This window comes from Cervus canadensis, chromosome 7 (assembly GCF_019320065.1).
Source record: "Cervus canadensis isolate Bull #8, Minnesota chromosome 7, ASM1932006v1, whole genome shotgun sequence".
Lineage (NCBI taxonomy): Eukaryota > Metazoa > Chordata > Mammalia > Artiodactyla > Cervidae > Cervus > Cervus canadensis.
Genome location: NC_057392.1, coordinates 29,303,609 through 29,331,252, shown reverse-complemented (window position 1 = coordinate 29,331,252; position 27,644 = coordinate 29,303,609). Strand labels below are relative to the sequence as shown.

Genomic DNA, 27,644 nt, shown 5'->3' with positions numbered 1-27,644 from the left:
TCCTGCCACCCCCTTCCCCTTCTGGGTCCACGTGTTTGTTCCCTACATCAGCGCCTCTATTCCTGCCTTGCAGATAGGTTCATCCATACCGTTTTTCTAGATTCCACATATATGCATTAATATACGGTATTTGCTTTTCTCTCTCTGACTTGCTTCACTCTGTATGACAGACTCTAGGTTTCTCCACATCTCTACAAGTGACCCAGTTTTGTTCCTCTTTATGACTGAGTAATATTCTGTTGTATATCTGTACCACAACTTCTTTATACATGCATCTGTCAATGGACATTTAGTTTGTTTCCATGTGCTGGCTATTGTAAATAGTGCTGCAAAGAACATTGGTGTGTGTGTGTCTTTTTGTATTATGGTTTGCTCAGGGTATGAATTAATGCCCGTGAGGGGTTGGGAGTATGTTATGTAGATTAAAGCAAAATGAACATCTCTGTGGATTATTATTTTAATTATTTATATAGAGAGATCTAAAGATCTCTTTAACAGTCTCTATAACCTCATGAGAGGATTTATTGAAAGATGTGACATTTTATTTGAAGAATTTTGTCTAGCCAAAAGTCAAGTCAGTGATGTTATTTGCCTAATGTAGTATGATCAATAATCATTTGCATTATAATTCACTGACTTCATTTTTCGCTCATTGCTTTGCATAGATAAAAAGTTACAAATTCTTAAAAAAAAAAAAGGTTAGGAATAGTAGAGGGAAAATAAGCACTTTTTAATGGAGAAAGAAAGCTGTTTTGGAAAATATAAACTCACCACTACGACCACCCCCCACTTTTTATTGGATGATTAAAGAAAAAAATCCAGGGTCAACATAACATTGGTCCCCCAGTGGCTCAAAGTGTCACAGGCTGACCGCAGAAGGCTTTGTCTCCATGGAATTCAGTTCAAATCCTGAGAGTCTGAGTTGACTCTGGGATCTGCAGAACACCTTGGTTGGGAGGGAGCAGGCATTGGTGGATGATCAATCAAGAAGTCTGTCTGCCCTTGAGGACCGCTTCTAGGGGACATTTGAGAATTCACTGCCCTTCTTTTTTTTTTTAAAGTCACTTCTTCAGTGGCCTCTTTCCTCAGTCTGCAGAAAAGAAATTTCAGATATCTTAATTTTAACATGGGCATCTGATCCCGGGTTAAGATAAATATAACCCTGTGTAGTACGGAGGAGGTTTAGTGGGAAATGGTTGGCATTCTTTCTTGGTAAAGGCATGGGGAAAGGAGAGAGGGGAGGGAAAGCGCGGGGGAGAGAGAGAGAGGCAGAGAGAGAGAGGGAGAGAGAGGCAGAGAGAGAGGCCAACCACGAGAGGAAGACAAAGCAGAGATAAGCCAGGCTCCCCGCAGCCCGGCCTTGAGAACTTGACACTCTCCAGACCACAGCCAGCATGGTTGTCCTGCATCCAGTGACTCTGGGAATTTATCTTCAGCTTTTCTTCCGCTTCATCGTGTCCCAGCCCACTTTCCTCACCAGCGTGCTCCCGATTTCAGCAGGTAAAGCCGGACCATGACCGCCCCGTCTCCCCTCTGTCGTCCCCAGCCAGGGAGGGAGGCAGCCTGGCCGCAGCGTCTCCGGCTGGAGGAGGGCTGGATGGGAGCGGCCTGGGGTCGTGGCTGGCTGTCCTTGTGGGGACACCCCTTCGGTGCTTGTCCCCAGCAGCTGCTCAGAGCCCGGGACCCTGGACAGACTGCTTCACTTGCTGCAGGATGACGTTTTGGTCAGAATTGTGGGGAGCGTCACAGAGACAGACGTGCAAGTGAGGGAAGTGAGTCCAGACGTTGCCATCAATGCACCCCTGACCCTGTCCCTGGGGCGGGGGGCGCTCGGCCCACAGGGGCCCGCTGCGCTGCAGGCTAGCCTGCCCATGAGGGGCGTCCCGCTGGTTCTCTTGGGGGTCTCAGGGCCCCTGCAGCCTTGGGACCAGGTCTCCCATCTCTCCAGCGCTGTCTCCTTTTCCATCGAACTTTCTCCCTGAAGGGGTCTTCTTGGCGAGCGCGGGACGGGGCTGCAGAGTGGACGCCCAAAGTGCTGGGTGGCCAAGGGGGCTCTCTGAGCCCCTTAGCCCAGCAACCTCCCCTGAGGGCTCCAAGCTAGTGGCCTTGTCCTGCCCGAGCCCGGACAGGGGAAGTATTGGGTTACTGGCTGGCCTGTGTCAACCTTTCTGAGGAAACGCAGAAGTTTCCTGAGGGCTTGTGGGGGGTGGGGGGTGGGCAGACAGACCCCAGGCTTAGCAGCCTGCACCCTCACCGCCCCCCTCAGCTCACCTCAGTCACCCTTGACTGCAGCAAAAGCTGTTTCCATCAAGCCCTCCAATGCATCTCAGAAACACCCGAGTTGAGGCAGGAATCGCCCTGTCCCTTGCTTTGCTGGACGCAGGCTCTGGGGAGGCAGGACATGGCTCCCTCCCAGTGCCCAGCCCCGTCCATTCATAACAACGCTCCGCTGACATACGGAGCCGCCAACGTTTGTGGGCCCCTAGGGAAGGGCTCAGAGAAGGGTGTGGGGCTAATTATAAATGCAGGGGGAGCTAGAGGAGGGGGCGGGAGCTGGTGGAGAATGTTGGGGGGCAGGAAACGTGGATGGTCAGGCTGCCACAGGTGTGTGTCTTCACCCCTTCCCCCCATCAAGCAGAGAGTGCCAGGCTTTTGGGAGTGAGGAGGTCTTTACTCCCCAACTCAGGAGTGAAGCCCGATGGTTACTTTGGCCTGTTTGGTGGTTCTCAACCTAGCTTGATTCCTTTGAGAATCTGCTGAAGTCTCGAGACTCTAGGAAACTCAGTCTTGTGGTTCCAGCCCTGATCTGGGGTTGCGGGGGTTGGGGGGGGGTTGCTCTCTGGTCTCTGGGAGGTGGTTGGCGTTAGACTGAGAGCAACTGTGGGTAGGCACTACACAGTCTTCCTCACTATTCCTAATCCCCCGGGGAAATAGCGGGGAAGTGTCCAATAAATATTTGGTGACTGGATGAGTCAGTGAGGGAGTGAAAACTTTTCTCATCTGTAGACTGGAGTCTGCCATCCTTTCGCACAACTTAATTTAGAGGCAGCCAAAGTGGCTACTGAGTTCTGAAAGCTGGAGAGAAGAGAACCTTGGGTATTTTGTTGTTGTTTTTTTTAACTCCTGGCCCTCAAGAGAGGCTCAGCATGGCTTAGATGGCTCTTAGGTGAGACCTGGTACAGACTGTTCAGTCAGGGTAACGGTGGATGAGAAAGGAACTGAGGACCAAGGGGACCACTCTCAGAGGTGCGGGTGGGGTTCAGGGAGCCCAGAAGGCAGGCTGAGAAACCAGCACCCTGGGAGCCTTTCCCATCCTGTGCTTGAGGGAGAGGTGGGGAACTGGATCCTGGGAGAGTTGGGATGTTGAAGGAGGAGTTACTGAGCAGGAGCCTTTGTCAAAGAGGGACCCAAAGCAGATAGCATCCCCAGACCACTTCAACCCACTCCTGCAACCTACTGGCAGTGCCTCCCGTGGGCCAAACCCCACTGGAAGCTGGGGCAAGAGGGCCCCCAATGTAGTCGTGGGGGTCAGCCCCTAGTTGAGTGAAGAACTGGGAACTAAGAAGAGTCAGCCCACCGGTCCAGAAGCCCTTCATCATGAGCTGCTAAATCCAGATCTTCTGGTGGTCTTTGGACATTTGGTAAAGCGATGGGGATTGCTCTAGGGGGGAGTCACGGAGGTGTCAGCTCAACGGAGCAAAAAAAATCTGCTTCCTCCCATGGAGTCACCCTGCCTTGTCCCTGTCACCAGGTCACCAGATAGCACAGTTCAGAAACTCACGCCCTGAAATGGGAACTTGTTCCTTAAACACAGGAGAACTTTATTCTGAAAACAGTTTTCCAGCAATCTGATGTGAAACAGTCTGAACCCAGAAGCTCACACTTCTGAAGAAGCCCGGCCCTGTGCATACAGTGAGAAGCACCACTGGGAAGCCCTTTCACTCCACCCGCTGCAGCTCAGGGGGTGCCTGCTGTGTGCCAGGCCCTGTGCTCACTGCCGTGCAGGGCACGAGACGAGCCCGACCGGCGAGAGAGAGGCCGAGATGGAGGAAGCCTGGTCTTTTCCCTCACTCTCCTCAGGAAAGACTGGCCTCCAGCAGCCCCAGACACAGCACAGCACTCTGAAGCAGATGGTCAGGGCCTGGCAGCCCCCCCGCTGGATCCCTGAGAGGCCCAGGAAGGGCGCAAACGGCATCCAAGAAGCCACAACTTGATGAGAGCAATCCTAGCACTGCAGCACCCATGTCAGATACCCAGAAAATGAGCTCAGGCCCTCACTGCAAGCCTGTGAGCACTTAGAAGGGTGTCATCCCCACAGGCTGGGAGAGCAGGCTTCTTGGGGGTGGTGAGTTAGCTGAGCACCATAGCCTAGGGTCTACCAGGGGCTGCTGCTTTAAACAGACACAGTGAGGACAGAAACAACAGAGACAGCTGACACAACTGATCACTAGAGGAAGGGTAAGGGACCAAGGGAATAATTCTTTGATCAATAAGGATAGCAGGTTGGAATTATTCCTAGAGCCTCTGTTCTGCATGTTGTCTGCAGAGGCACCATCGACTTGTAGCTCATTGATTGGTTGGCACTGTGATGAACGTGAATGACCCTGTGAAGACAAAATTGTGTTTGCTTTATTTTGCTTAAGAAGGCAGAGACGTGTCAGGTATTTAATTTCTATTGAACGTGGCCCTAAAATAGAGAGTGTCAGAAGCCCTAACTTTTGGTGTATTGTTTCAACCCTTGACGGGCGATAAACTACCATAACACTCAAGTGGCTGAGCAACAGTTGTTTACTGCTGAAGCTCATGTGTTTGTGGATCAGCTAAGGGTCAACTGATCTGACTTGGGTCTGGCGGGCCAGGCTGGAATCATGGTGGTCTGTGCATTCACTCAGTTCAAGGGTCCATTCACAGACGTGGCTCCATCATTGTAGATTTCTCAAATGTGGTGGCACAGACCCAAGGATGGTGATATTTATAGGACAGGCCTCTCACACACTTCAATCTCGGCAACTCTCACAGCACCTGGGATGGGTGTGATCTCATTCCTGCTTTTCAGAAGGAGCAATGAAGGCTCAGAGAGGTAAAGTGACCCACCCAAGACAGCACAGCTGGTGTTGGGAGAGCTGGAGACTGGAACCTGCCCACTGACTCTAATTCTAGGGCTCTTACCAACATAGACCAAATCTGCTATGGCCATGGATAAACAGTGATACTAGCTTTTAAAGTCCTATACCCCAGCCTCCAAAAATCCAGTTCCAGGTCTGCATTCTCCATACTTTCCTGCCTTCTCCTCAGGACATCAGCGCTTTTAGCAAAGGATTGACACAATGACTTCATACTAAAGTGTGAATGACTTGCCAGGGAACAGGTTTATCTTTCTTTAGAGGTATTTGTGTCCTGTGTGTGTGTGCTAAGGCACTTCAGTCATGTCCATCTCTTTTCGACCTATGGACTGTACCCTGCCATGCTTCTCTGTCCATGGAATTCTCCAGGCAAGAACACTGGAGTGGGTTGCCATGCCCTCCTCCAGGGGATTTCCCTGACTCAGGGATCGAACTCATGTCTCTTCTATCTTCTGCATTGGCAGGAAGGTTCTTTACCACTGCCGTCCCCTGGCAAGCCCCTTTGTGCTGTAAGAGGAGTCAGAGCTCTAAGCCAAAGTGTGCTTTGGTCAGATGGGCGTCAACCAGCGCATGTGGGGGATGAGGCTTCCTGGAGCCAGGGCACCAGCATTTCACAGACATTCTCTCCAGCATGTGAACCAGGCGGCTCTGCCCAGAGACACACATGGCTTCCCTTCTGCATCGAAGGATTTCTCAAGCAGGCAGGAGCTCACCAGGTGATGCTTGGGTCCAGGGTTCAGGATGAGATGGAGAGGAGAAGGCCCACATCCAGTCTGGCTGTCTCAGTCTTCTCTTGTGTGTGCTGGGACGGGACCAGGGCAGGCGTTCGTGGCCTATAGGACTGGTGGCGAGCCCTGCACTCCCCTGCCTGGAAGCCAGCCAGGCCACCGCTCGGGACCAATCGTGTTCTTGGCAGTAGATTACAGACCATTTATTTGTGTCTGATGCTGGTCGACTGTTGTTTAATGTTCTGTAATGTACTTCTCAGCCATCTCCTCTGATTTAGCTCCCCATATTTCCTCTGGATAATATAATCAGAGAGGGTTCTTAAATTAGAGGGCCCTCCAGGGGTCCCAGCTTGCCCACTTCGCCCCACCCTAAGCCTCCTAATGAAGCAGTAAATGCCTCTCAGCTCAGAGAGAAGTGGGAGTGAAAGATGACGACTTCCTCTCCAGGTTAGCTGGGTCAAGCCCCAACACTGTCACTCACCAAACCCAAGCCTGCTTCCCTCCGACCCACGCACATGCACGCATGCTAAGTCACTTCAGTCGTGTCCGACTCTTTGTGACCCCATGGAGTGCAGCCCACTGGGCTCCTCTGTCCGTGAGATTCTCCAGGCAAGAATACCGGAGTGGGTTGCCATGCCCTCCTCCAGGGGATCTTCCCGACCCAGGGATGGAACCCATGTCTCTTAAGTCTTCTGCGTTGGCAAGCAGGTCCTCTACCACTAGCATCACCTGGGAAGTCCTCTCAGACCCACAACTATACAAAAACAACACAGCCCCAGGAGGAAGAGAAATCCCTGTGACGTCCATGAGTCACCACGTAGGCTGGTGACCAGTCTTCCTGAAATGTGGTGCACATAGTAACTACTACTCACTCTCATTGCTCTTGTAACTGGTACCAAGTGCCCCCAGACCCTTCTTTTGCCAGACTTTTTCACAGCTGCAGTGTACTTGCTCTTCACAGGTGTCCTTCCTGCGGGGGGTCTTGAGTTTGAATCCTATGTGATTGTTGGACGTTCACATAATTATTGTGGTGTTAGCCCCCATTTTCTCATCTGTAAAGTGGGTACAGTGATCTCACAGGATTGCTACAAGATGATAAATTTAAATGTATTCATTCAATAAACACTAAATAACCCCCAACTCTGTACCTGGAGCTGGGATGCAGCAGTGAGCAGAAAAATACTTTCTGCCCATGGAGTTCCTGCTGTCATCCTAAGACTAGTCTCCTGGGCCCAAGGGCTGAATGAAAGACCCCTGCAGCAAACCAGCTGCCCAAGGACCACATCCACTCTTCACATGGTGCTGTACCCAGCGCCTTTATGCTGCAGTACCAAAAAAAAAAAAAAAAAGAGAGAGAGAAAATTTTCAGTTGCCTTGTTTGCTAACATTTAAAAATCAAGTTATTTAACAATTTTTAAAAATTATTTTTTAAAAGTAACTTTGTTATATATTCTCAGCTGAGCTGGGTCCTCATTGCTGCATGTGGGCTCTCCTCTGGTTGTGGAGAGAAAGGGCTTCTCTGTAGTTCGGTGCGAAGGTTTATCATCGCGGTGGCTTCTCTTGTTGCTGAGCACAGGCTCTAGGGTGCGAGAGCTTCAGTGGTTGCGGCACGTGGCCTCCATAGTTGTGGCACACGGACTTAGTTGCTCCATGGCATGTGGGATCTTCCCGGATCAGGGATCGAACCCATGTCTCCTGCATTGGCAGGAAGGAGATTCTTTACCACTGAAGCCACCAGTTCAGTTCAGTCGTTCAGTCGTGTCCGACACTTTGCGACCCCATGGACTGCAGCACGCCAGGCCTCCCTGTCCATCACCAACTCCGGAGGCCCCCTAAAAGTGTATTTCTGATGTCTCTTAAAAACCAAAACACCTCTTGGAAACCAGGGCAGCCTGGCCGTCCTGACCCACATCCTGGTACCGAAACAACTGTTGGCTCTTGAGTCCCCACCACACGCTCCCGTCTCACGACTGAGCTGCCTTCTCCCTTACTCCCACTGTTTTGGACTTTGCTCCCTCCATCTTTATCTGTCTTGGCATTTTTCCAGAATTCCCAATTCTGCAAAGCTCAATTTGAAAGTTAACGTCCTGGATCAGTGGTTCTCAAACTACAGCACTGGTTTTTCCTGGAGAGACATGAGACTCACCTGGGAAGCATTACAGGTACCCAGTGTCCTGGCCAAACAGACCAGCTGCAACAGACTCTCTGGGATATAAAATGTATAAGATCGGGCATGGAAAGTGTTGAGTGCCCCCGGGGTGATGCTAATGTCTGGCCATGGTTAACCATTACAGCCAGCACCAGAGTCACCGGGAAGGGTTGTTAAGCCAGGTTGCTGGGCCCACCCCTGGACTTTCTGATGTGGGGGAGTGGGGCCTGTGGGTTTGCAGTTCTAATGAGATGCCAGGTGCTGCTAATCCTGCTGCCCCCTGGGCCGTGCTTTGAGGACCGCTGCCCGTTTGCCTCTGTGTTCCTGCATTCATTTCCTCTGGCCACTCCCTGGTCACACGGCCTCCCTCCTCTGTGCAGGTCTTCCTCGACCTCTCTCTTATCAGGACACTTGTGATTACATTTATGGCCCGCTCAGGTAGTTTCCCTATCCTAAATTTCCTAGTTTAATCCCACCTGCAAAGTTCCTTTTGTCATATAAGGTAACCTTTACAGGTTCCAGGAATTAGAGTCTAGACCTCTTTGGGGGCCAGTAATCGGTTTTTCTCCCACAGTTGCCTTTTACACTGGGTAAAGGACCTTCCGAGGACTTTCTTTAAGGACATCAGGATCAGAGGCACATAGATACTATCGACATTTGGATCCCTCTCAGAGGGTAAAGCGTCTGCCTGCAGTGCGGGAGGCCCAGGTTTGATCCCTGGGTCAGGAAGATCCCCTGGAGAAGGAAATGGCAACCCACTCCAGTATTCTTGCCTGGAGAATCCCATGGACAGAGGAGACTGGTGGACTACAGTCCACGGGGTTGCAAAGAGTCAGACACGACTGAGCAACTTCACTTTCACTTCTAGAGCTGACCCTGAGACAAAGATCTGGGTGCAAGTGGTGTGTTTGGGGGGGTGATCCCAGCAGGGCACTGGGAATCCAGACAGGAAAGGAAAGGCAGTTGGTGCTGGGGGAGGTCATAAGCAGACTTGGGTTGGGGGGCAGCTGAGGCTCAGACCTCCCTCAGGGAGACAGGGGACTGGATGCTCACCCACCAGCTCTTGGGGATGTGCTTTGCAGGTGACATCCATGGCTGGAGAAGCCCTCCATCATAGGCTCAGGGGCTTGTGGCAGGAGCTGGACGCCTGCAGGCCTGGTGATTGCCAAGGGCTCTGGCAGGGAGCAACAGCGCCGTGGACACGTTAATGCAGCAGCTGTGGTCCTGATGGCCCTTGTGCTGTTGCCTGCCTGCCCACCCCTCTGGACAGTAGCAGTTATGGCTCAGCACCCACTGCTGTGATACCAGCACTGGAGTCCAGCTGCCAAGGGAGCCCCATTAACACTCATAAAGCTAACTTGCCTAGAGTTCTACTTATCTGCTAGACTCTTTACATACCTGACTTCTGATTGCAAGTTCACAAGACATTAGTAACCCCATGTTACCAAAAGGGGAACTACCACTCAGAGAGGTGCAGACACTTCCCTGAGGTTGCACAGGGCCAGATTTCCAAATCAGGACTGTCTGGGCAGAATGGTGCAGAGGCAGAAGAGCCAACTGATTAGGAGTGGGGCGTCTGGTGTCATGCTGCTTAGGTTCAAATCTTGCGTCTCCCTCCTTAGCTTCATAATGTTGGGCAGACCAATCGCCCTCTATGTGCCTCAGTGTCCCTAACTGTAAAATGGGGCTCAGAGTAGGATTTCACTCACAGAGCAGTTGTGAAGATTAAGTGGGCTAATTATGAACACAAAGAACTTTAAAAAGCACCTGGTGTGTGATGTGTCAGCCTTTCTCTCATTATTTCCAGAATCTCACAGTGACTCTACACACACCAGGAGGTCATGACGGTGTCAAAAGTCGAAAATACAATACAGACAATAACTTTCTGCTTAAACTATCCAGTGGGTTAAGGCCATGCAAAAGGCTCAGTGTTTAGCCATTTTGCATTTGTGAACCAGTCCCTAAAGCAGGGACCCAGTGACCAGGGAAGGAGGCTCTTCTCGTGATGACCAGTTTTAAAAATACACCTGGCCCTATTCCATCTCCCCACTGGGTGTGTTAGACTCCATTCAAGCCCACACTTAGGTCTCCAGGGCAACCAGCAGAAGTACAAGCAGGAGGCGTGTGCTGGGAGGTGAGACAGCTGAAGGGGGGCCTGATGGCTGCTGGGAGGTTTGCACCACGAACCAGCTGAGATCTGAAAACAGAGAGGAAAGAAAAGAAGGGACTGGGAATGGGACTGGGACTGGCTCTTCCCTCCGGGGCTTCCCCACGGATTCTGCCGCTGCTCACCTGGCCTTCTTGGTGTCTTTCTGAGAAGCCTGGAGAAAGCCCTGGAGCTTTTCTGCTGCAGCTGGGAGTTCTGTCTGGGACTACATGCTCCAGGAAGGACATTCCGGGTCTCAGACCTAGCATGCCGGTCTCGGCGAACTAAGAGGGCAGGGGATGTGGTGATGATGGCCGTCCTACCTGTAGAGACCTACCTGCCAGACTGGGGCTTTCTAACCTTACCCTGACTCGGGGCTGAACTCGTCCCCTCTGTGAGGGGCCTGTAGGTGCGTCCTTACCGTTGACAGTTGAAACCAGGCTGCCCTCTGTGCCCAAACAGAACTGGCTGGTTTTCTGAGATCCTCTGTGTTGGGGTGGACCTCACAGGGTGACCTCGCTAACAAAAGGCCTCCAGAGTCTCTGTGGTCGTCGGGGAACCAGGTTCTCTGCTGTCGAGGTTAATGTGCAGGATGTGTGTGTGTGTGTGGTGGGGGAAGGTTCCGAGGGAGCCCATCCTGAGGCAAGGCCTTGGGTCTGGGTGTCGCTCCCCCACGCCCCACCTCCGCCCGTGACAGGAGCTCCAGGAGGCCCAGAGGCTGTCGGGTGTCGCTCCCCCACGCCCCGCCTCTGCCCGTGATGGGAGCCCCTCCTCCGCCCTTGACGGGAGCCCCGCCGAGAGGCCGTGGGCCCGGCTGGCGCTCCCCCACGCCCCGCCCCCACCCGTGACGTAAAGGGTGGTGCTCCTCCAGGCCCCGCCTCCGCTCGTGACGTGAGCCCCAGGAGGCCCAGAGGCTGTTGGGAAGACGTAGGTCCTGGGAGCGCTTTCCTCAGAGCATCTGAGTAACCGGTTTCCCTTCCTTTTTTTTAATTATGGGAGTTGACTGCCCAGCCCTCACCTCCTCTGTCTCACAGGGCACCTGCCCGACCAGCTTGGGGCCTGCAGCTCAGCTTCTCTTGTCCAGGCCCAGCTAGAAGGTGGCAGCGGGGGGAGAGTTAGCCATCACCCCGTTTACACTCAAGTTCACCTGAGAGGTGCTGCGGCGACGCGCCAAGACCCTGAGGTCAAACTCGGGGACCCCGGGTTCTTTCTCTGACCTGCTGCCGCCTCTGGGACACGTGTCCTATGGGACCAGCCATCTGCTCTGCGTGAGACTCAGTGTCCTCAACTGTGAAACCAGAGAATGGACCAGATTCCAGGGATCCTTGTAGCCACAGACTTACTCTGACTCTGTGGCACACAAGTCACTTGCTGATTTACAGAATTAGCTCCTCCACAAAGAAGGGGTCTTGGCCCACGTTTCTCTTCAGAGCTTTGACACCTGAGAGCTCACTCGTGGCAGGAAAAGCCTTGGGGTCCGTGTTCAGACAGCTCTGGTCTGGAGTGACAGCTTCGTGACCCCAGTAGCTGAGTGATCTTGGCCAAGTGGTCCCCGTTTGATTTGGGAAGGCCTCAGTTTTCCACCTCTGTATAATGGGATTAATAAGAGTAACTGCCTCTGGCCTCTGGCCTTGAAGCTGCTCTGAGACCCTTTTTGTGATTAGCAGAGACCATTCTCCTTACTTCCCAGAGAAGAAATGCCTCTCTCTGAAGCAGGGTTTCCCAACCTCAGCACTGTGATATTTTGAAATAAATATGTGCTGTGGGAGGTTGTCCTTGAAGGGTACTTAACAGTGTGGTGGCTGAAAAGCATCCCTGAACATTCATATTCATCTGGAACCTCAGAATGTGACTTTGTTTGAAACACAGATCTTTGCAGATGCAATTAGTTATGGATCTTGAGATGAAGTCATCTTGGATTTAGGGTTGACCTTGAATCTAATGACTGGTGTCCTTGTACAAAGAGGAGAGGCCACACCAGATCCAGGGAAGAAGGCCACGTGAAGATGGAGGAAGAGACTTGAGTGGTAAAGGTAAGGGCAGGGAATGCCAAGGATTGCTGGGAGCCATCAGACGCTAGGAAAGCATGTTCCCTAGAACCTTCAGGAGGAGTCTGGCCTTGGCAACACCTTGATTTTGGACTTCTAGCTTTCAAAATTTAGAGACAACAAATTTCTGTGGTCTTAAGCCATTTTTTGTGGCAATTTGTCATGGCAGCCTTGGGAAACTAACATAAGCACTGTCTCTGGCTTCTGCCCTGTAGAAGGCAAGAGTACCCTTCTCAGTTATAACAAAAATGTCTCCAGATGTTGCAGAAGGTCACCTGGGAGAGGGGCAAAATACCTCCCCCACTTTGCCCTTCATTGAGAACCACAGCTCTATTGTGAAACAATGAGGAGAGGAACTGAGCAGAGTGGGAGGAACCTGTGTTTCCATTTCAACCCCACTCAGAACAGCTCTGTGACCTTGGGAAAGGTGGTAAACATCTCTGAGCCTCAGTGTCTGCGTGAATAGAACAGGGGTTAAAAATGTACTTGGGGGACTTCTCTGGTAGTCCAGGGACTAGTTTTCATTTTGTTCATTTTTCAAAGCATTCTCTTCCTGCCTTATCACTGTGATCTCTGCTTTATTTGATTACCCTTCTCTTGGGAATTCCCTGGAGATTCAGTGGTTAGGGCTCCACATTTCTATTGCAGGGGGCACAGGTTCAATCCCTGGTCAGAGAACTAATATTCCGCATGCTGTGCGGTGCTGCAGCAACAAAAAAGATACTTGGATCTCTCAGAGCCATCACAATGAAGCAATGACAAAGTATGCTGAATGTGCATAGCACTGTGTCCAGCCCATAGCAAACACACAATAAACAGTAACTGAAAAATGGGGGTTGGGGGGAAGAGTACCTGCCTCATCAGATGTCAGTGTAGTAGGTACAGAGCTTTGCACTGCACCTGGAACATAGTTATGTATGTGTGTAAGTTATGTATGTGTGTATATATGTATGTGAAAGTTGCTCAGTCGTGTCCAACTCTGCAACCCCATCAACGGTAGGAGCCTGCCAGGCTCCTCCGTCCATGGGATTTTCCAGACAAGAATGCTGGAGTGGGTTGCCATTTCCTTCTCCAGGGGCAACATAGTTAAGCTCTCAGTTACTTGTTGCAACCGTTATTCCAGATGGCAGCGAGAGAGTTGGAATCCAGGCCACTAGCCTCCTCCCGAGTTGCTTCATTTCTGCCCTATTCCCGCCTGCTCTTATTTGGTGGCAAGATGGATTTGCTCAGGGCACTGGAGTCCAGTCTCAGCCTTCAGTCTCCAGCAGACCCTGGGTTGAGCAGGGCCCATCACAAGAGTGTGGGCTATGGAACCAGAGGTCTGGGCTCAGACGCTGAACCCCACAGGACCGTGGCGCTCAGAGCCTCAGTTTCCTTCACCTGGAAATAGGGGGCATAGCAGAGGATAATTCAAGGGGTTGCAATGAGGATCAAAGGAAGAAACATGGGAGGCCACGACCTGGAAACAAGGGGTCACAGCAAGGGTGAGGCCTGAGCCGCTGAGTCCTGAGCTGATGGGCAAAGTCCACCTAAAGACACCCCCCTGAGCTGTGAAGAAGAAAGCTCTCAGTTCCCTGGACTGGGTGAGCACTCTAGGGGCCCCCAGGAAACTGCAGGCCCGAGGGGACCCCCCCTTTGGGAAGTTGTGTGACCCCATGTAGTCCCTAGCTGGTAGACAAGTCACTTCCTGTATCCAGTTCATCTGAGTCAGGAGAACTCGGCCCTCTGTCCACACAGCATCTGGAATGACGGTCTTGCCCCCTTCCAAATGGACAGTGATGCCAAGTCACCAACCAGGCCTGCCAGCGTGCAACCTCAGGGGAAATCAGAGACAGGTTATTAAACATAAAAATTTCAAATGTAATGCCAGTAAATGTGGGCTGACTTACCAAAGATGCTCAGTTTTGGGGCCACATACCCATCTGCTGCCACTTATTGTTTTTTCCCTGTATGAGGCAAGAAGATCCATTTGAATGGATTCAGATCATTGTCATCATTATTATTATAGCATCTGTCTCTAAATTAAATTATGACTGTTACTTGATATATACAGATTTTGATACACTTCCCATCAATCAAATAACCAATTTTTATTGTACCTCCTCCTATATGTGGGCTTCCCTGATAGCTCAGTTGGTAAAGCTGCCTGCAATACAGGAGACGCTGGTTCGATTCCTGGGTCAGGAAGATCTGCTGGAGAAGGGATAGGCTACTCACTCCAGTATTCTTAGGCTTCCCTTGTGGCTCAGTTGGTAAAGAATCTGCCTGCAATATGGGAGACCTGGGTTCGATCCCTGGGTTGGGAAGATCCCCTGGAGAAGGGCTAGGCTGCCCACTCCAGTATTCTGGCCTGGAGAATTCCCATGGGGTCGCAAAGAGTTGGACACAACTGCAGTGCGTCATGTGTACTTAACAGTATACTTAACCGTTATACTGAACAAGAAGATTCACAAGACAGACTAACACGAGAATCCCATAGTCTGTCTGTGACATTAAAGTAACACAAGTGAAGTAACCAATGAGAAGTGAAGCGGGTCACCATGGTGGGATCCAGGGTGCACACAGGTGGTTGGCATTTGAATGAACAGAGCAGTGAAGGGAAGGACACAGCTGATCTGGGTTCAAGTCCTGGGCCAGCCGTGCGTGTTCCCAGGTGGTGTGACAGCTGATATCTGTGGGCTACCTTCAGTAAAGAAGGTTTTTGTTTCCTGCATTAGGTCACAGATGAAATGTCTCCGGGAAAGCAAGCAAACAAACTTACATCTTACACCAGAATAAATCACAAATGAATTAAGATTGATAACATGAGATATGAAATCATAAAGTTATTAGACAAAAACTTGGGAGATTTGGGGGAGGACCTATAATGAGGAGGACCCAGAAGCCATAAAAAAGGCTTCTGCAATCAATTATACTACATAAAAAGAAAAAAGTTATGTATGAGAAAAACAATTCAAAAAACAGTATCAAAAGACCAAAACAAACTGGAGGAAATATTTGCAAGTTGTACCATAAAGTGCTACTTTTTTATATATTCAAAAAATTTATAACAGAAGGCCACCAAGCTAATGGAAAAATGGAATAAATACAAATAGCTCTAAAACATGTGAATGTATCCCCAGTCCCATTCAGTTTAAGAGACATGTTAATTATCACACCGAAGTGTCATTTTTCATTGGTCAGATGGATGACGTTCAAAGGTCTGACATCACGTGTGTGGGTGAAGGTGTGTGGAAACAGATACCATCATTCTCTGCTTGTGGGACGGAATGTGACTTGACGAGGACTTTGTGGCGATGAATTAGGCATCGTGTGTAAGAACTACAAATGCACACACTCTTTGACTCAGCAATTCTATTCTAGAAATTCATCAAATGGACATGCTTACCAATGATACAAAGATGCATGCAGAAGACTTATTTTATTTATTTTGGCCATGCTGGGTCTTCACTGTTGCACAAGGGCTTTCTCTTACGTAAAGCAGAGGCTACTCTAGTTTCAGTGCATGGGCTTCTCATGGCAATGGCTTCTCTTGTTGCAGAGCACAGGCCCTAGGCACACCGGCTTCAGTAGATGCAGCTCTAGAGCTTGGGGTCAGTTGTTGTGGCACACCAGCTTAGCTGCTCCAGGGCATCTGGAATCCTCCCAGACCAGGGATCAAACCCATGTCCCTTGCATTGGCAGGCAGTCTCATCCATTGGACCACCAGGGAAATCCAGAAGGTTATTTCATTGTATAATTGTTTGTATGAGAAAATGTTTGCAAATCACCCAAATGCACATTAGTATGGGGCAGGGTGAACAAACTATGGTTCTTCCAAATGAAGGACTATTCCAAAGCCATAGAAAGGAATGTGGATGCATTTTGTACAGCACAGTAGCACGGTATATACTATTAGAAATACTGTGAAGAAACTGAGAAAGTTGAAAAAAAAAAAGAAACTGAGATAGCATCAGAAATATAGTATTATTTTACAAGTAACTCTTTGAGTAAGAGGGGGAAACACTATACCTATTTCCTCCACTGTGCATAAAATATTCATGGAAAAGTACACAGAAGACTAATTGAAAGTCAACAATTGGAACTGAGACCAGATCCTACATGTCTTGAGGCCAAAAAACAGAAAGAAAAAAAAAAAAACAACAATATGGTAACAAATTCAATAAAGACTTTTAAAAATGGTGCACATTAAAAGAAAAAAACTTTAATAAAAAAAATCTGTTAAACACAAATTACAGAAGGGAATTGAGATCTCAGGGAATTTCCAGAATGCTAGAACCACGTAACCATAGTGCTGCTTATAAGATTCCTTCTGCCAGCTTGTTCAGTCAAGAAACTCTATTGTTCAATTGAGTTCAAGCGGGTCAAGCCGAGGTCCCCCGTGTTCTGGAATCCAGGGATTTCAGTGACTCATGAGACCGATGGGTAGAAACTTTCCCTCTGCCGGCGGGTAACCAGCAGGCAGCCAGGGGCTCCCAGGGTCCCTGGCTCCCTCCTCCCCACCTGCAGGGGACCCTCAGGTAACAATTCCTGGAAGTGGTGGAGGAGGGATGGGGGTTCTAGGGAAAGGGCTGTGTGAGCCACGTGATTTTGAATCATAAATGTCCATAGAGCTAAAATGTCTCCATGGATGAATGAAGGGGTGAAAACATAGCTGGTGGAAACTTAGGGTCTTTCCACTGAGTCCCACTTGTCAGGGCAAGTTGCAAACAATCCAGCCTTCGGGCCCGATGTGACTGGAGGGTTTTGCCTGTGACCTGTGGCCAGATCTCCCGAATCACTCTAGAAACTTGGCCTCCCTGTCAAGACAAAGCAGGAGATTGAATAGGACTTGCTGATTTATCCTGGCCGCTCTAATCAAATTCAGAGCCAAGGCACAGCCTGCCGTGGGGAGGTTTCTGGATGTTCCTTTGCCTCCTAATAACGTTGCCTCCTCCTTCCTCTCTATTTACCACATGCCATTTGGTCAAATTAGAGCTTGAACTCAGAAAAAGCAGATGCCTCCCTTTAGATAAGATCCAGAGAAGTCCCCTTGTGGGGGATGGGAAGAGAGGTGTGTCTCCTCAAACCTCTGCACAACCACAGACGTGGCTTCTGGTGTAAGACTTACTACAGAACAGTGACCACCAGGAGGTGACTTTCCTGCGTCCTTGTAAGTTGGGCAGCCTTATGTGGGTGGGGCGCAGAAGAGGATGGTCATCTCATGTCCTTCCCGAGGACCAGTTTCTTGCTCGAGGTCTCCTGGTGAGTGACTCGGGGCTCCTCCAGGTGACACTGGTGCCCAGCTAGCTCCACGTGCGGCTCCTGAGCACCCAGATGTTTGCCAGCAAGGGCATTGGATGGCCCACTCCACTCCTAACCCTGTAGAGGTGTCTTTGGTTCTCTGTTGTCTGCTTGTATTTAAAAAATTTTATTGTAGAAAATCCCCAACATTCAAAAAAAGTGGAAAGAACTGTCCAGGGAACGCCAAGATGCCTACTCTCATGGGCTGACTTGCATCTCGTCCTGCCCTGAGATGTGTCTGTTGGAGTCCCAGCCCCCCTCACCTCAGCACGTGACTGTATTTGGAGTGATTCAGGTTACTTTACAATTCTCTGAGTGACTCACAGGAGTGAGTAAGGTTAAGCGAGGCCATGTGGGTGGCTCTGGTCCACACTTATGGGTGTCCTTTTAAGAAGAGGAGATCTGGATGCACACAGAGACACCAGGGATGTTTGAAAAGAGGAAGAAGGCCCCATGAGAACACAGGGCAAGGTAGCTGTCCGCAAGCCAAGGAGAGAAACGTCAGGAGAAACCAAACCTTCGGACACCTTCATCTTGGCTGTCTAGCTTCCCAAAGTGTGAAAAGTGATTATCTGTTGTTTCAGCCACTCAGGTACTCTGCTACGGCCGCCCTGGCAAACAAATACACCCACCACGGAGATTCTGCAGTTGTTATCATTTTGCTATATTTACTTATCCTCTGTTTATCCATCTTATTTTTTTTTTTTTGATGAATTTCAAAATGAGCTGCAGATCCCTTGCCCACTTTGAAGAGTAAACTATTCCACAGAGAAGGTAAATGCATGCATGACTGTGCCCTCTCTGCAGCTGGGATAATCAGGGAGGCAACTGACTAGTGAGTTGCCTGCTCGTGTGCATTGACCAACCAGGAAACTAGAACCTGAAGATGAGTGATCATGAGAGACTGGAGACTGAGTGTGAATGCCCCCAAGCCCGCCTGACTGGGACACAGCTACATTTTTCTGAGGCTCCCTGCTGGTTCCCCCCCACAGGTGGGGGGTGTGGAGCAGGGTCAGCAGTTCATGCTGGTCACCAGATGTCCAGAAATCTCCAGGGTCAGACATCTGGACTCAACCAATGTCTTCAAGATCAGGCCACCTACCTACTGGCTCTGTGTGTCCTCAGGTGCCTCCTTAGATCTTGAGGCTCGTCTGGAGACGAGGCTGATGATATGGGTACACACAGCATGTGGGGACCAGGGAAGTGTGCTGCAGAGTCACGAATGTCCCCCCAGCTGGTGCCTTGCCAGATTCGGGATAATGCTATATGCTGTGACAAATGCCAGCATTTCAGTGACTTTGCCTAGTGAAAATTTACTTCCTGCTTGCCCAAGAGCCCAGAGGCTCTTGTCAGAGGCAGCCGGCCTCCTTGCTGGCATTCAGGGATGCAGACCCTTTCTGTCCCAGCTCTCACATCACCAGAACCATCAGCGGGAAGAATCACATGGCCACATGCCACTCACTGAGGGGGCACTGGGCATTGCTGCCGCTTCTCAGGGACAGGTCTGTTCCTTGGAAGGGGAAGTACCAGCCTTCTCCACCCCAACTTGGAGGAGGTCCTGGGATGTCAAGTCAGCACCTGGGGATTGAGAGCCCGCCCCCAGGGAAGGGCCAGGTCAGGGTCAGGTGAGGGTAGATGGGGAGCCGCCTGCACCGCAAGAGCAGCTAGAGGAGCCAGAGAGGGTTAGGGTGGTCTGACAGGGAGCCACCCTCGGGGCTGGGGAGCACCCCCAGGAGGCCACCTTTGCCCAGGGCCGCATGAGAGTCCTATTGAACTCTGACCCCCCACCTTCTCTGGACCGAGTGACCCAGCTCCTCCTTTGTAAATCGGGGATGATTGTCCCCTGGGGACTCAGTGTCATAAAGCATGGGACGTGCCGAGTCAGGTGATGTCACTGTTCCTTGAGGAAATCTTGCTAAACGAGGCCCAGCCGGCATCAGCCGAGATGCTGCTCCCTCCTCCCATCTCAGGGAGGCCCTCTTTCCTCAGAGCCCTTCTTAACACAGCGTCCCAGGAAATCAGCACCAGCCGTTGGAGCTGGCAGAGGAGATGAAAGCCCTTCGCCCTCCAGAGGCCAGATTGCGGGCAGGTTTGCCTTTCCATCCTGGGGGCACAGCAAAGGCTTGGCACACAGGAGAGTGTTAGTCACTCAGTTGTGACCAACTCTGCGACCCCGTGGACTGTGGCCCTCAGGCTCCTCTGTGCATGGAGTTCTCCAGGCAAAAATACTGGAGTGGGCTGCCATGCCCTTCTCCAGGGGATCTTTCCAACCCAGGGATCAAACCCAGGTCTCCTGCACTGCAGGTGGAGTCTTTATCAGCTGAGCCCCCAGGGAATTCCAAGAATACTGGAGTGGGCTGCCATGCCCTTCTCCAGGGGATCTTTCTGACCCAGGGATCAAACCCAGGTCTCCTGCACTGCAGGTGGAGTCTTTATTAGCTGAGCCCCCAGGGAATTCCAAGAATACTGGAGTGGGCTGCCATTCCCTTCTCCAGGGGATCTTCTGAACCCAGGGATTGAACCCAGGTCTCCCGAATTGCAGGTGGATTCTTTATCAGCTGAGCCCCCAGGGAATTCCAAGAATACTGGAGTGGGCTGCCATTCCCTTCTCCAGGGGATCTTTCCGACCCAGGGATCAAACCCAGGTCTGCTGTATTGCAGGCAGAGTCTACCATCTGAGCCACTAGGGAAGCCCAAGAGAGGAGAGAGTGGGCTCAATTCCGCATTAAATAGGAATTGTTTAATGTGATGATTTATAGTTGAAAAGCAGGTTGGGAGGTTGGTATGTGGAAAATTACTGAGATACCCCAAGGGTAGGGGGATCTGGCTAAAGCCACTTAAGAGGATTCTTGCCGAAGGCAGGACACATGATGAAATACCAAGGGTATGGGGGGAGGGGGGATGAGGAATTTGATCAGATGTCAAGGGGGAGAAAATGTCAAGGGTGGGGAGTCTCTCAAAACTGACTTAGAGGATTGTTGTGAAGACTGGACTCAGCAGGCTGACAGGGAAGCCCAGGGTGGGGGCCCAGTTCAGAGCCTGACCAAAGTTTGGTCAAGGTGAGCATGTCAGGTGGTGAAAAGGGAGAACCCAGGTCCTCTGGCCTCTTCTGGGAGCCTGGGTCCTTGGGAAGGGCGCCGAGTTAGCCAGGCTGCACGGTGTCTCTGGGAAGCAAGGGTGGGAGTCACACGGGGATGGGGAGGTGGGGGAGATGCAAAGCAGACCCCACTTTGGTGGCTCAGCAGGAGGCAGGCCTGTGCGTGCAGCGGTGGGGACAGGAGCACTGGCCTGGTGCCTGGGGCGGCAGTATTCCAGAAGGGTCTTCTGGTCCGGCTAATACATCCCAGAGCTGAAATTAAGACAAAAGACTGTGAAGATGACACCTGCTGACACCAGCTGCAGGAAGGCCCTGGAAACTTTTATTATGAATTAGATTTTGCCGGCAACTCTGCTGGGTGAGCTGGTGCTGGGGCCGGTGAAAGGCTGTGCCACTGGCTGGCTGCCTTGAAGGCAAGAACTGCTTTCCAGGGGAGAGGAGAGGAACGTGGCCCTCCATCCTGGCCCAGGACCCTCATGAAGGGCCATTTGTGTCTTGGGAGTTGCCTCCCCTGGGAGAAGCTGGGGCTGGAATGGGCTTAGAGCACCTCTGGTCCAATGCTCCTGAAACCGTTTAACAGACTGGGACTCAAACCCATGGGCCAGGACTCAAACCAGGCCAGAACCCACACTGTCTTCTCGCTGAGATGGCACACCTGGTTTCAGCATTTAACGAAGCTCAGGTTCTTCCTCATTGAAGAAAGATTTCAGTGGGAGACAAAGTGATAGGTAAGAAGTAGATTTATTTAGAGAGAAACACACTCCATGGCGTGTGCCGACTCAGAGAAAAAGAGTGGTTCAAAATATGACACAGTTTTCATGGGCTGGGTAGCTTCATAGGCTACTGAGTGGGAGGATTATTCCACCTATTTCAGGGGAGGGGTGAGGATTTTTCAGGAATCGGGCCACCACCCACTTTTTGGTCTTTGGTGGCTGGCCTCAGAAATGTCCTGGTGTCTATAGGCGAGTCAATCACTTAGCTTACGGATATATTACAATGAGCATGTACTGAGGCTCAAGGTCTACTGGAAGTCAAATCTTCTGCCATCTTGGACCCATCTTTGGTTATAATCAAAAGGAATGTTGAGTCCTCGGGCTATGCCATTCTTTTAAGGTTGTGCTCTGCCCCCTTCCCTCCTGTTTCACTCCATTTTACATATGGGAAAACCAACCCCGAGCACAGAAGGGAGTTTTCCAAAGCCTTGCCACACGTTACTGTCCACACTGGGGCTGGAGACCAGGACCCCTCATCCCAGGATGGCACACCTGACTGACAGGCAGTCCAGTAGTGAGCACACCTCCAGGCATTTGACTCAAGGAAATTCAACTGTTAGTGCCAGGAGAGATGGAGTGAGACAAAGTCTGAGAGATAGGGAGACAGAAAGAGTGGGGCTGAGGCAGGAAAGAGACAGAAAGAGACCCTGGGGAGCCTGAGACATTAGGTTCAGAGCAGAGATGTGGACACCAGCAGGGCTAGACAGGACCTTGGTGATCCTCTGTTTTGACAATAATGAAACAGTATAGCTGGTGGTTTCCTTGTATAAAACTTTGGCGAAATTTGACATGGAATGGTAAAAAATAAATGCTTTGGATGCTTAAAGTGGCCAAACTTCTGTCTCTGAGGGTGTTTGAAATAAGGCTTGAAAAACTGAAGAGCTGCAGTAACATAACCCACCTCCAGGAAATCTGGGTAAAGGGGACGTAGATGACCTTTCTGCCACGGGCTGGGGTTCAGAACTGCGTGCCCTCTGTACTGCATTTCCTGATGTTTCTGCTGACAGAGGGAATGTCCCAGAGACGAACAGAGCCCTCTCCTCCCCAGCTCCTCCCATTATGGTACCAGCAGATCTTCTCCAATTTCATAGCTCAGCTCAAGTACCACCTCTTCCAGGAAGCTTTCCCTGATTTCTCACTTGCATCCCTTGCCCCAGCTGGTATCCAGCACTTCCTCCTGTAAATCCCTCTGGATACCCAGCCCCATGTCAGCCACTTTTAATTTTCCACCTCATACAAGTTATCTATGAAAATATCGACGAAACAATCCCTATTCCACAGGAACTCCACAAGTCCTGCTCTAATCCTCACAACAAATGAACTAGGTTCATTTCTCCCTATCCTCTCAATAGATAAGTGAGCTAAGGCCCCGAGAGTGTGAATAACTTCCTTAAGTTCAGACAGAGGCAAAAGCAGGGCTCCAGCCCAGGTTTGCCTGACTCCAGGTCCTTGACTCTTTCCACGAAGGCTAATGACACGTCCTGAGGGCAGGGACTGTGTCCAGTCAGTGTGTCTGGCAGGCATTTGGCACTCACCCTCTGTGTGTTCCCGAATGAATGAAACAGTCGATGAATGAACGGACGAACGTTTTGACGGGTGTAGCTCAGTGGTCGGCAAACTACAGCCTGGGAGCCAAGTCCAGCTTGCCTCCTATTTTTGTAAATGATGTTTCACTGCAGCGAGGCCACATGCCCGCTGCCCATGTTGTCTGTGCTGTTTCCACACACGATGGTGGGGGTGCAGGGCAGTGGAGGCTGCCCATGAAGCCTAAAATGCTTCCTCTCTGGCCCTTTCCAGATAAACTTTGCCGACTCCTGCTGTAGCTCATGGTCTTCACTAAGCTGATTTCAACAACCATGCTTACTGCTTCTATGACCTAGAATATTGTGTGTGCGTGTGTGTGTATGCACGTGTTTGTGCACTGGGTGCTTATCAAGTGTCAGATTTCCACACGTATCTGGTATATATCACTTAATCATTTTACAGGAAAGCTTAATCTAAAAAAGAGTTTGCTCTGTTGGCTCTTTGAAAATACATACCATATTTTTAAATTAAGATTAGCTCTGTTGCCAGCACTTTGGCACAGACATGGTGAAGCAACAAAGACCAAAGACCTTCCTTCCCTGGAGTGGAGGCGGGCAGACTGCCCCACCCCATCCCCTCGCGGTGACAGGCTGGCCCTGTGAGGCTTGCCAGAATCAAAAGCAGCCTATTCGACGGCTGACCTCTGCTTCCTCTCTGCTGCAGGGGCATCAGTATCTGAGGCTCCCAACCCCACCTCCTCCCCTGGGTGCTCCCCAGGACGCTCTTCCTCTCCCAAGCCACCCCCCCACCCACTGCCCAGTGCATCCTCCTGAGTGGTGAGAACCCTGCCTCCCCCTTCCTGTTCCCAGGAGCTCAGGACTGGCCTCCGGACCCCTGGCCTCTGGGGCAGAAGCCGGGGTTGGCCAGCTCCCACCCCAGATGCCCAGCAGGCCAGGTGCTGGCAGCGCTGGGGGCGTGACGGCTCTCAGCCAGCCTCCAGAGGGTGCCCCCTGCCAGTGCACCTGGGCCCTGCCCGCGATGACCAGCCCACCCCTCAGCCTCGCTCATCTGCTCACCGTTTCAGGATTGCTCTGTTACTCGGCTTGCTGTTTGGGTGAGTTGTGTGTGTGTGTGCGTGTGTATGTGTGTGTATTGCATGTTGCTTTGGGAAAAGAAAAGACTCTTGGAAAGCCAAGTTGTTTTGGGGAACTTCCAGCAGCCTTTAAATGTCCAAGTCCCCCGCCGGTGTTGGAATTGCCGTGCAAAGGGGTTTGATGTTGGAGTACGTGGGATCTTGGCTCCCACGCTTGTGTGTGCCCCTCCGGTGACCCTGGGTGGCAGGCTGGCAGCTGCCCCCTTGGCTCTGAAGCAGCACGGTGCTCTGTGGTCCGGGGCCACCCCGGCATGGGTGGCCGGGACGTTCTCCATCCAGACGTCTCCAGGCCGTGTCCTGCGGCTCACTGCCGTCCCACGACTCTAACGTGGTCTTTCAGAGAAGTGCAAACGCCTTTAAGACCTAGGGTCAGAATTCGTGTCTCAAGGTGCATGTGGCATGAGTGGGGTTGAAGCCAAACTGTGGGGTGCAGTCTGGTCTGGAATCCGTGCATCAGGGGAAAGCAGGCAGACGGCAGGCAGGCAGGCTGAGAGTGTGGCTGTTGCTGAGCTGTCTGACTCACAGGCAGAAGCCCTAGGGATGCTGTGAACATGTGCCTCCCCCTCTCCGCCCCTCAGCTCTGGCGAGTGCATGTTCCCCCAGGCACGGGAGCCGCAGAGGGGGCGGGAGGAGCAGGCTGAGCGCCAGCAGCTGCAGTTAGCGTGTGGCTGCACCTGCAATTTCCCCAACCTGCAAAGGTAGAAAGTTTGGGCCACTTCTTTCCCGTGCTGCTTGATGCAAAACAAGGAGGCAGAAACAGAGGAAGCCGTCTCTAGTGCGCTGCGCATGGGCTGGCCTAGTGAGTGAGACCCAGATGGCCCAGATGGTGGTGATGCTGGGGCTCACCGTGGGTGAAAAAGGACTCTGGAGGGGGTTGGGGCCAAATCCCACATGGTGCAGTTGGGGAAACTGAGTCTCAGACGGCAGTGGGGAGTCGCGCTGGGCCCCATGGCCCCTTGTGCCTGGATTCACACTATGATCCAAGTCCCTGTGTTTCCAAGCATAAGTCTGAGTAAATCACTTTCCAAGACTCAAGGAGGTATTTTGTTCAAAGGGCAAAGAGAGCATCAACAACAGCAAAAGGGAAAAACCCCACCCATCTGCAAAAGCCTGCGTCACACCCAGGATTGTCCCCACCCAGGATGTGGCACAGCTGAGCCACGCACAGTGGAACTCCCATGTCTGTGCATCAGGGCAGGCAGTCCCGAGATTCCCGGGAGGTTGGCATTTCCCGGGGCTAAGCCTTGTGGAGCACCCCGGTTTCTGCAGACCCCATGTGCGCGCACACACACACACAGGGCTAAGCCTTGTGGAGCACCCAGGTTTCTGCAGGCCCCATGTGCACACACACACACAGACACACACACACACACATGCGCGCGCGCACGCACACACACACACATGATGTTTTCCATTACAACAGTGCCTCTGGGGCTTTCCAGGCGGGACCTGAGCTCAGACACGATTCCATGGAGGCAGCCTAGTCCGGAGAGACCAACGGGCCACTCAGATGACCCCAAAATAGACGTGTGAAGTCCTGTCTTAGTGACCGGGAGGGAAGGGCGGGGGGTGGGGGGAGCGGGAAACTGTTCCCAAACACGTCCACCTGATGGAAATATTCTGAGCTGGAATGAGCTGGAAATAAACTAGATGATGCTAAAAACAAACCTCTCTAGGGAGCTGGGCGGGGGTGCAGGCAGAAATAGATGATCGTCACCTGCTGAAAATGAAGGGGGTCTAGGGGTAGGGCTGGGGGGCAGCCCCTGCGGAAGCCTTAACAGGAGGAGCAGTGGCTGCAGTGTGCTTGCTAGGGCAGCGCCAGCGTCCAGGGGGCGGCCTGGGGTAGGGCTCTGACGGAGCCAGGGTCTTCCACCGGTGGGGGCCACACAGGGTGTGGGCTGCAGAGGCTCCGGGGCCCTGGATGGTCTGGAAACTGGAGTGATGAGCAGCGCACCGTCATGAGCTGCCCCCAGCTGCCCCTGGCTGGGAGAGGCCACGCGGACAACCACAGCTCAGCCCTGGCTGTCCACTGAGACCGGGTGGTGGCAAAGGAGAGGCTGCAGTGGCCAGTCCAGAGCCAGGTCAGACTGGGTGTCCGCACAGGCAGCCCTCCAGCATCATGTAGCAGAGCCGCACTCCTAGAATAAAGCCTTCCTCGCCCCCTCTTGCGAGATGCCCGTGGGTACCCTGGTGCATGTCCTCACTCCTCGCGATGAGGTAGTGGAGCCTGCTGTGTTCAGCACCAGGTGTGCCTTGGAGGCACTGACACTTTCTCTAATATATCAGCTGGTTGTTCCAGGAGCCTCTGGCCTTCTTAGCTCCTGACCTTTATTTCCACAGTCAGTCCAGAGCAGCAGGAAGGACTCTTTGAACCAGAGTTCAAATCCTGTCTCTGTCACTTACGAGTTGTATGACCTTGGGCAATTGCTTCACCTCTTTGCCTCAGCTAATGGGCCTGTAAAATGGGATCATAGTAATAATAGTACTTAACTCTCAGGGTTGCTCTGAGGATTGTTCTTATTCAGTTGCTCTTTGCAACCTCATGGATAGTAGCACATCCGGCTTTCCTGCCCTTCAACATCTCCTGGAGCCTGCTCAAACTCACGTCCGCCAAGTCCATGATGCCAGCCAACCATCTCATCCTCTGTCGTCCCCTTCTTCTCCTGCCTTCAATCTTTTCCAGCATTGGGGTCTTTTCCAATGAGTCAGCTCTTCACATCAGATGGCCAAAGTATTGGAGTTTCAGCTTCAGCCTCAGTCCTTCCAATGAATTTGGACTCATTTCCTTTAGGATGGACTGGTTGGATCTCCTTGCAGTCCAAGGGACTCTCAAGAGTCTTCTCTAGCACCACAGTTCAAAAGCATCAATTCTTTAGCACTCAGCTGTCTTTGTAGTCCAACTCTCACATCCATACATGACTACTGGAAAAACCAGAGCTTTGACTAGACGGACCTTTGCCAGCAAAGTAATGTCTCTGCTTTGTAATATGCTGTCTAGGTTTGTCATAGCTTTTCTTCCAAGGACCAAGCATCTTTTAATTTCATGGCTACGGTCACTGTAGCGATTTTGGAGCCCAAGAAAATAAAGCCTGCCACTGTTTCCGTTTTTTACCCATCTATTTGCCATGAAGTGATGGGACCGGACGCCATTATCTTGACTTTTTATTTTATTTATTTATTATTATTATTTTTTTAGGTGAAATAGAAAAGAACAGTTTTATTGTTTGCCAGGCAAAAGGGGACACAATGGGCTCCTCCCTCCAAAGCTATGTGCCCCCTATCTTGACTTTTTAAATGTTGAGTTTTAAGCCAGCTTTTTCACTCTCCTTTCACGTTCATCAAGAGGCTCTTTATATCCTCTTCACTTTCTGCCATAAGCATGATATCATCTGCATATCTGAGGTTATTGATAGTTCTCCCATAAATCTTGATTCGAGCTTGTGCTTCATCCAGCCTGGCATGTCACATGATGTACTATGCATATAAGTTAAATAATCAGGGTGACAATATACAACCTTGATGTACTCCTTTCCCAGTTTTGAACTAGTCCATTGTTCCATGTCTGGTTCTAACTGTTGCTTCTTGACCTGCATACAGGTTTCTCAGAAGGTGGGTAAGGT

At 51.3% G+C, this 27,644-nt stretch overlaps 1 protein-coding gene across 2 annotated transcripts in view; it reads left to right on the top strand.

The window, feature by feature from the left end:
• The first annotated feature begins 1,261 nt into the window (after positions 1–1,261).
• COLQ (collagen like tail subunit of asymmetric acetylcholinesterase) overlaps positions 1,262–27,644 on the top strand; it is a 63,066-nt gene continuing 36,683 nt past the window's right edge. The window contains exon 1 of one of the 2 annotated variants that reach the window (XM_043474773.1): positions 1,262–1,500. In XM_043474773.1, the coding sequence (XP_043330708.1) occupies positions 1,395–1,500 (106 nt within the window). In that variant the 5' untranslated portion in view covers positions 1,262–1,394. Of the gene's footprint in view, positions 1,501–23,583; positions 23,986–27,644 lie in introns of those variants that run through there. The other variant, XM_043474771.1, reaches the window with a different exon arrangement.